A 9349-nucleotide genomic window follows, 5' to 3' on the forward strand; every position below is an offset into this window, starting at 1 on the left:
TAATTCTTCACTTTGTATTTACAATAATAGAAATAAAATATATAAGTGATCAGGATGAATTGAAAACCAACATTTTCTATATTTCATTTACCATATTTTATCGATTCATGTAAAATGATGAGATACAACAATGATCATAGAACAAAGTAGTAATAATGACAATGTGGGTGCTACTAATTATTCGAACAAGTCGAGTCTTCATACCTATAGTTTTTGTAACTATTATTCTCTGGATTATATAATGAGACAGTTTCTCTATGTATTTGCCAATGACAGTGTCTTTCTTTATAAGTAGCACAAACAAGCTTAGGATAGAAGGCTATAAATTTTTTTACACAACGTGGATTTTTCATAACGACATTGCATAACCATCTTGGATCAAAAATACCCCATGCACCACAAAATTTAACATTCAAATCTGGATTTTTCTCGTAGCTAATAATTTTGGTAAAAAAATTGCCAACACATTCAATTTTAATCTCATCAGGCAAACGATTTTCAAAGGAAAGTGTATATATTGGTGCTCCCAAACAAAACAAATTCCATGAATATGTGACTTGAGAAAATAAAATTAATGTTAAAACAACTTGCAGTGTAATGTTTGTGGAAATGTTAGCAATAACTATGTTGATACTTCTTTCTCTCATCGGTGTCATAGAAGGGGATTTCAATCTTATGCATATACATAATATGACCTTAAATAACTAATATTGTTGGAAAAAAATAACTTAAGATGAACATTTATTTATGTGTCTTATGTTAAACAAAATACATTAATTAATTGTTTATATAACATATGTATGTTACCATGAGTATTAGTGAATTGGTTTGGATCGATTATAAGAAGAAAAAAAATTAAAAAATTTGAAAATTAAAATAAGAGAAAATGACTGATATATACATATAGTCCACATTTTTAAATAAAAGATCCATACAACGACTTAATATTTTACTTTTGTTTAGACGGGTACAAGTTTTGTTGGAAGTTCCCAAAATTGATTGAATTAATTGTCATAAAAAGGAATAAAAAATATCTAATAGAAACAGTTTTTTTAGTCAATTTTAATTTTCTTAAATTGATTTACTTTTAAAGTTAGATATATGAACATTGAACATTCAAGTGTTAACGTGCGGTTTTACAAAGTAGTTGGTGAATGTCATTCTCTCACTCTCACAATGCACTCGCAATCAAATCTCAACTCTGCTCCTTGGCACGTAACAACCCATTCCTCGCCAAGAAACTCCACGCACAAATCATCAAAACCGGTCTCAACCAACACAACCTCTTCCACAAAACTCTCATAGACACGTACGGCAAATGTGGTCTTCTTCAAGATGCACTCCAACTGTTCGACGCATTGCCTCACAGAGACCACGTTGCTTGGGCCACAATCCTCTCCGCCTGCAACCTCTCCAATCTCCCACACCGAGCTATCTCTCTCTCACGCTCCATTCTCCATGAAGGGTTTCAACCAGATCACTTCGTTTTCTCTTCCCTCATCAAAGCATGTGCTAACTTGGGTTCTTTTCATATCAAACAAGGGAAACAACTCCATGCTCGTTTCTTGCTCTCACCTTTCTCGGATGATGACGTTGTTAAGTCTTCTCTTGTTGATATGTATGCTAAATTTGAGTTGCCCGATTATGGGCGTGCTGTTTTTGATTCAATTTATTCGTTGAATTCGATTTGTTGGACTGCAATGATATCTGGGTATGCACGAAGTGGACGAAAGGCTGAGGCTTTTCGAATGTTTCGTCAATCTCCATTTAGAAATTTGTATGCTTGGACTGCTTTGATATCTGGGTTGGTTCAGAGTGGGAATGCAAATGATGCACTTTACTTGTTTGTTGAAATGAGGCGTGAAGGGATTAGTATAACTGACCCTCTAGTTCTTTCAAGTGTGGTGGGTGCTTGTGCTAATTCAGCTGTTTGGGTGCTTGGGAAACAGATGCATAGTGTTGTTATAACACTTGGATATGAGTCTTGTTTATTTATAAGCAATGCACTTGTGGATATGTATGCCAAATGCAGTGACCTTGTTGCTGCAAAATGTATATTCAATAAGATGAGAAGAAAGGATGTTGTTTCTTGGACTTCAATAATTGTTGGCACTGCTCAGCATGGGCTGGCTGAGGAGGCGTTGGCTTTGTATGATGACATGGTTTTGGCTGGTGTTAAGCCAAATGAGGTGACTTTTGTTGGCTTGATCTATGCCTGCAGTCATGTTGGTTTAGTTAGCAAGGGTCGTGCTTTGTTCAAGTCTATGGTTGAAGATTTTGGAATTAGGCCATCTTTGCAGCACTATACTTGTTTGCTGGATCTTTTTAGTCGATCGGGGCACCTTGACGAGGCAGAGAGGATTGTCAGAACAATGCCGGTCAAACCTGATGAACCTACTTGGGCTGCTTTACTCAGTGCTTGTAAGCATCACGGTAACACTCAGATGGCAGTTAGGATTGCTGATCATCTGTTGGAGTTAATACCAGAAGACCCTTCCTGCTACATATTGTTGTCTAATGTATATGCCGGAGCTGGTATGTGGGAGAATGTTTCAAAGGTGCGGAAGTTAATGGCGGTCAAGGAAGTTAAAAAGGAGCCAGGTTATAGTGGCATTGACTTGGGAAAGGAAAGCCAGGTATTTTACGCCGGAGAGACATCTCATTCAATGAAGGATGAGATGCTAGGTTTATTGAGGAAATTAGATGCAGAGATGAGGAAAAGGGGTTATGTTCCTGATACTAGCTCAGTTTTACACGACATGGATCAACAAGAGAAGGAAAAACAACTTTTCTGGCACAGTGAGAGGTTAGCTCTGGCCTATGGACTTCTTAAGGCTGTTCCGGGGACTATTATACGCATAGTGAAAAATCTTCGTGTTTGTGGAGATTGTCACACTGTGCTGAAGCTCATCAGCACTATAACAAGTAGGGAAATTTATGTACGAGATGCCAAAAGATATCACCATTTTAAGGATGGGAATTGTTCATGCAATGACTTCTGGTGAATTGGGAGAAATTTCCACAGGTTCGACTTTGATCCAAGGCCCTTACTATGAAGAATGCTAGTCTGTCATGTTTTGATGCTTGTTGCCTATGGTTTTCTGACCCGTAGTCATCCCTTGTAATTTTTTGGTTTTAGAAATCTCCTTTTCCCTCTCTGATATCCACTATTGAGCTGGCTTTCAACACCAGTTGGCAAGTGATCTACTTTCATCAAGGATGAGACAATGGATTTTATATTGAGCTGTGAGGTGTCAAACACCACATTACATGCTATCAAGGGCCACATTGGGTGTTTAATATGTTCTCGGAACCAGGCTTATTATGTTATGGACTTATGGGGTATGCAATCTTATGCATGGCTAGTACTATTAATTTGACATGAGTTGATAAAAAATTGTGTTAACGTTAAGGGCTTTCTTGTTTTGCATTATTTTGTGGCAATTTGTGTGCGCAAGAGCTCATGCTGGCTAGTGTTCTTTGCTTCCATATGTCAATTGCAGGAAGAAAGACTGAGAAGAGCATCAAAATTTAGGAACAAGTTTTTACTCTGAATCAAGGAATCACTATCAGTATTGTTTGGTTTTCTATATTTCCTCCCATCAGCTGCATAATATTCCGAGTATTTCTTGAAAAGAATTGGTGAGGTAAGTAATTAAAATCGTTACTCTTATCATTTTAAGACTTTTCTTTTGTTGAATAGACCTTCTGTACAATATAGGGTAATGTCTTCACTCTTGTCCTTCAAAAGAATCTTAAATTACACTATTTTTTCTTAATTTCAAATCTACATTTTTGTTATCTGAGAAGTAAATATATTAAAATTGAATTCGTTTTGATACTAGTTTAAGCCCCAACTATCGACTATGGAAAGTTAAAAAGATAAAATAAATAGTAAGGGAAGTTCTATAGCCAAAAAAAGAATATTTAAAAATTTGTTACCCATGCAATTGAAAGTAATATATATGAAAAAAATTTGCTGGAAGAGTGTTCATAGTCATTCAATACTCTTGAGAATAAGGTTTTGATGTTAAATAGCTTGAGAGATTAGCTCTCAGCATTTTGCATTTATAATGTAAAACTGTACAAAGGAAATTCCATGATTATAGGGATTAAATCTGGCCTTTATTTAACTAAGTAAATCAGAGATGTATACATGGAAATAGGGAATATTTACATAGTAGAAAATAAGATAGATAATATCTCAATCAATTTTTTTTTGGTTTTTAGACGGAATGGTAAAGAAACGCACACACAATTGTGATGTCTCAGGTTTAAACGTGGGACAAACATGATATATAGTCTAAAATTTCGGTATTTGCATGTTGAGCTAAGCCTTATGGATATATGTCAATCAAATATTAGTATGCTATATCTAAACAAATACCATTAAAAATTTAAATTGTTTGATTATGTTAAAATAATATATAAACTATAGTATATATTTTAAACTTTCTGAAAGAAACTTTCGAATGTAATTTATGTTTCCTGATAGGAATAGTGTAATTTACCGTAAAATTAACATAAAATCACAAATCTTAAATCAAAAGAGAGAAGTAATATGTTAGAAGTTACATGAGTCACTATAAATATCATAAAATGTTATTATCAATCTAATTATTTAGTTATGCTATAACTGTAATCAATTAGTATGACTGTATGAGTATATTATGCCCCACCATTGGCACTAGAGAAGTTTACTTGTATAGATTCTCTATTTGGTCCTTGAATTGAGCCATAACTCTATCCCTTCGAATTTTCATTGTGGGTGTCATTAGCCCATTATCAATCTGTCATATGTAAAAAATTAACCAAATATGTCAATTCGGTTATGCAAATAATACAAAGACAGAAATTACTTAGATGTTCAATCTAACCGTGAAGGGATCATTCACGAGAAGGATTGGCCCAATTTGAAATGGAAACTCTGACGTCCTGTATGACAATGGAGAGTGATTTAATTTTCAGATAGAAAATATTTGATCTGTTTTCCATTCATTAAACTCCTGAACATATATTTCTCTCTTAAAATAATTTAGAGGTCAAAAGAAAATATTCATTCTCATAAACTTCAACTGAAGTTAATTAACTATTATAATAAAAAAACCATCCTTTCTTGTAAATACAAAAACACTAACAGAAGTGAGACAAGGTCTTACCAGGTCCTTAATTCATTATATATTAGACTGGTCAATTTTTCTTGACTGATATCTGAACTTTTGGAATCTATAATTGACAATTCCCTCGCTACCTTTAAAGCTCCTTCTTTATTAGGAACAACTACAGCTCCCAGACGTCGCTTATCCTAATGTCCAAATAGGTGAAATCATTGCAATTTTAATATTTTTTATAAAGCCTATATGTAGGCCTTGAACTAAATTTTTTAAAGACATCGAGTTTTAAATTCACCTGGCCAATAACAACAATTTGTTGTATGAGGTTACTTCTCAACGCAGCTTCTTCAAGTTCTCCCGGTTCAACATTTTCACCTTCTCTTATTGAAACACATGATTAGTACTTTAATAAGGTGAAAGAACACACTATCAACAGGTTTTCTATGTAGAGATAAAACAACATCTACATAGTTGCATTTGAGAATAAAAAAATGGAAAATAATCCTTAAATTAAAGCTTCATATTTAACTAATGACAACTAAGAAAGCCATCAGTTAATTGCAAAAAATTGATTAAAATAATGAAATTCAACAAGCAGCTAATTTTGCTACTTGAAAACAAATATAATTGAAGTTTAAGCATAACTGTCCAGTATAAAAATAGCAAAAGAGAAGGTTATTCAATTTATTTATAACTTTTTGTTATAAAAAGATTATATTTGTAATCTTTTAAACATGATATGGTGATTAATTCTTCCGTTGTTTTAAACTTAGACCAAAAGAATGGAAAGTCGTGTAGAGCTTCATTGAAGTGTATTTTTTGAAGTACATGTATATACATTCATGCATATCAATATAAAATGTATGTTGTATGAAATGTATTTTTGACTCCTATTCCAATGTCTAAAATCCAACTAACATTGTATTAAACACAAACAACAAAACTTGAGGGAGATATTTTTTCTTAATATGAGGGTGGATGTTGGTCTCTAAAGAACCTTGTATGATAGATGAATAATATTTTTCTGAGTAGAAAAACATAAGCATAAATAGAAGGAAAAGTATACCTAGAATATTTTCAGTTGCAAAAATAACACATAAGACAAACATATGGAGAGGGAAACTACTTTTAGGATTCAAAGGGCAACATACATAAACTTCTATTCTACCTGATGAAAGCACAATGGTGTCTTTAGCACGACCTTCAACAACAATCACACCACCAGAATTACGACTCCGTCCAGTTGAATGGTAGGGAACAATCCAACCTATGTCACCAGTATTCAGCCAGCCATCCCTATCTATGGCCTGACTTGTAGCTGAAGGATTCTGATACAAGAATAAGATATGTAACTGATAGAACTTAATCTAGTGTGTGTCAATAAGACACGGTGGATGAATTTGATCGGATCTAGTAAGTGAGCAACATTTTTTACTGCTATGACCATTACACAAGTTGCTCTATTGTTAAGGAAAATGTGTTACATAACAAGCAGAATGCTTTATCTCAAGAACACTTGCAGTAAACCTCATAATGAGCCTTTATAAGCCCTTGTTTCAGTCATGTGTGTCCAACAAATTTGTTATTGAATTTTCATATACATGCACTCTATCTCTATCTCTCTCTCTCGTACACGCACACACACTTGTGCATGTCAAGACAAGACAAAAAAAATTTACATTTTGACTAATTAGATTACCTTGTAGTATCCTTTCATCAATGGTGGGCCCCTGACTTTCAGTATTCCCTTTGAACCAGGTGGAAGAATTTCACCAGTTTCAGAATCTACAACTTTGAATTCTGTATGCTTGATTGGATACCCCACAGATCCAATAACCTTTAAAAGATAGCATTTGAAGCATTTTCAGATAAGAGCACTACTATTTGCATTCTCAAATTACAAACTAATTTAAAGAATGCAAATTATGTAATTATTATGAATACCAAACTCTAGATAGAGACTCGTGAAGAAAGGTGTACAGTGTGTTTATAATTAACATGTTATGTAGAATGGATGGATGACTTTTGAAAAGAAAAATATATTAAGTAGGCATGTCCAGACCTAATTTATTAGGACTCTCATTTAGCCCTTTGATTTCTTAACTAAACCAAATAATTGTTATTCTCAACATTTTATTTTTTTTGGTTTTTCACATCATAAGATTTTATAAGGTAATATTTCTAGCCACCCAGGGCTATTGGGTTTGGTGTGTGGATAATATGAATGGTGCAATCATACTATCTTAGAATTTGGGTTTGTGCCTATAACTGAATCCCAAAATCTAGATCTTGGGATGAGAGTTTCTCTTACTTATGACCACCATTTTGTCCATATCACTGGTCAATGTGGAATCTCTTATGCTTTTCATTCGTTCAATATAAGTAGGGGGAAAATGTCATATAGTAGAATAGTTAACATGTTTTAAGTTACAGAAAGGACTAAATATGTTTAAAATAATGATACTCATTATGTTATGCAGTTTATAGATATGGCTTACGTCACAACCAGGTCGCCGAGCAGCAATAACCGGTGAAGTTTCTGTTAAACCATATCCATTCTGCAAATTGAAACCAATAGCCTGTATAGTATTCAAAATATGTTAGAAGATGGCCAAAAAGAAAATTCCTGCTTGAGAATAAAAAACATGAGACGTAACAGACCTCAAAAAATTTATCAACATGAGAAGGTAAGCTACCACCACCACTTATTGCAACCTGCATAGTGCAGAAGATATTGCCTATTGTGAGCAGAAAATGATTCATTTCCAAATCACTAATAATGACACAATATGGTATGTAGCAAGAACCACGAGATAAAGGGAATGCTAAGCAGCAAAAACGGATATAACAACTATAATACAACCATAAAGAAGAAGGAATTAAACTGACAGACAACTAGACCCCAACATCTGAACAAGACTTTTTCGTTCCTTTGCAATTCTACAATTAACTCGCAATTATGCTTGGATTGCTTAAACAACACCCTTGAAGATTTATTTGTTTGTGTCTAACCAAAGAAACCGTACCACAGTCACATCCATTTTATACACACTACATTTCTTACTTCTATTGCTATTGCAGATCTCCAACACAGTGGAAGAGAAGCTTACCTTAGCAAAAAGCTAATAAATGTGTTTATTAACCGACTGTCATAATAGCATCACATCAAAAAACCTTTAGTTTGAATTTTCCAAATTCGAAAGTGCAACAAGCAAATTAGTTTACAGTTTACGCCACCTTTTCATTTTGTTATTATCGTTGTTAAACTGGAGTGCAAACTACAGACACAGGATAAAACCTTGAGTTGATCCCTACTTAACAAGCCCTTTGAAATTTATCTTAGAATATACCCTAGCTATCCTAGTCTCGCAAGTCCATACAAAGGTAATCTACACAGAATTATGAGCAGCAACATGGTTGTCAATGTTACAGGGTCAAACAATTTTCAGAAATATATGAATAAGCTTTCAGTAAAAATAAGTCTGGTGGAAAATATCGTTGGCCAAAATGTTAAGGATTTAGGAATAATGATCCATTCAAGAGGCTAATTAAATCAATAAAAAATAAATAACTCATAATTCACGTTTTAATAATATTTAACCAATTAAGTTTCAACATATTCATAAACTGGAAAAAATTTCACAAAACTTTTTGGCTCCCAAAGAGTCGGTTGGTCAATATGTGGCACTTTGTGGATGAGATTGAATAAATTAAAAGCACAATAAAATACTTTATTATAAAGCATAGTACATAATACAATACCTTTGATATTCCAATGGTTGAACGGATTTTACTGTAGACCAGTTTATTTGCCAGCATATGAATTGGATATAGTATTGCAGCTATAAGTCTTGCCCATATTAAGTCTAATATTGAATAGAGAAAGGAAGGTGGCTTCTGATTCGATGTTAAACATTTACCCTGCAAAAATTTAGTGCAAAATTTATTATTAATTGCAAGGTTCCCACATATGTCCAACAAAAATATCTAACCTTTAAATTTTCATGTTTTTTTTTCAAAATAATTGAACTCACTATGAGATGCAGCGCTATAGCAAAAACAACATCAGCTGTTGTGGCTGCTACACAAAATTGCCCCGCTATTGCATGCCTTGTAACACGCCATTCACAACACTTATATGAATATTTATTTCAATTAAAAAATTTTGAATAATTTTGTTTGGTTCAAAATATGGGAGAGTGGTTTAAATTAAATATTGTTTCATTAGAGTAGGG

At 33.5% G+C, this 9349-nt stretch overlaps 2 protein-coding genes across 7 annotated transcripts in view; one reads left to right on the forward strand and one right to left on the reverse strand.

Moving 5' to 3' along the window:
- Positions 1-960: 960 nt before the first annotated feature.
- LOC101494495 (pentatricopeptide repeat-containing protein At4g14050, mitochondrial) overlaps positions 961-9349 on the forward strand; it is a 13011-nt gene continuing 4622 nt past the window's right edge. The window contains exons 1-4 of one of the 4 annotated variants that reach the window (XM_012716391.3): positions 961-3025; positions 3140-3342; positions 3504-3647; positions 6873-7011. In XM_012716391.3, coding sequence (XP_012571845.1) covers positions 1155-3005 — 1851 coding nt within the window. In that variant the 5' untranslated portion in view covers positions 961-1154 and the 3' untranslated portion in view covers positions 3006-3025; positions 3140-3342; positions 3504-3647; positions 6873-7011. Of the gene's footprint in view, positions 3343-3503; positions 3648-6872; positions 7012-7594; positions 7696-9349 lie in introns of those variants that run through there. The other 3 variants (XM_004502195.4, XM_012716390.3, XM_004502196.4) reach the window with 3 other exon arrangements.
- LOC101494185 (probable acyl-activating enzyme 16, chloroplastic) overlaps positions 4519-9349 on the reverse strand; it is a 9237-nt gene continuing 4406 nt past the window's right edge. For all 3 annotated transcript variants that reach the window (XM_004502193.4, XM_073369068.1, XM_012716389.3), the window contains 9 exons: positions 8877-9035; positions 7776-7829; positions 7613-7693; positions 6814-6951; positions 6283-6442; positions 5410-5489; positions 5160-5305; positions 4878-4935; positions 4519-4790 (listed from right to left, as the gene is read on the reverse strand). In XM_004502193.4, coding sequence (XP_004502250.1) covers positions 4698-4790; positions 4878-4935; positions 5160-5305; positions 5410-5489; positions 6283-6442; positions 6814-6951; positions 7613-7693; positions 7776-7829; positions 8877-9035 — 969 coding nt within the window. In that variant the 3' untranslated portion in view covers positions 4519-4697. The remainder of the gene's footprint in view (positions 4791-4877; positions 4936-5159; positions 5306-5409; positions 5490-6282; positions 6443-6813; positions 6952-7612; positions 7694-7775; positions 7830-8876; positions 9036-9349) is intronic.

Source organism: Cicer arietinum, chromosome 5, assembly GCF_000331145.2.
Source record: "Cicer arietinum cultivar CDC Frontier isolate Library 1 chromosome 5, Cicar.CDCFrontier_v2.0, whole genome shotgun sequence".
Lineage (NCBI taxonomy): Eukaryota > Viridiplantae > Streptophyta > Magnoliopsida > Fabales > Fabaceae > Cicer > Cicer arietinum.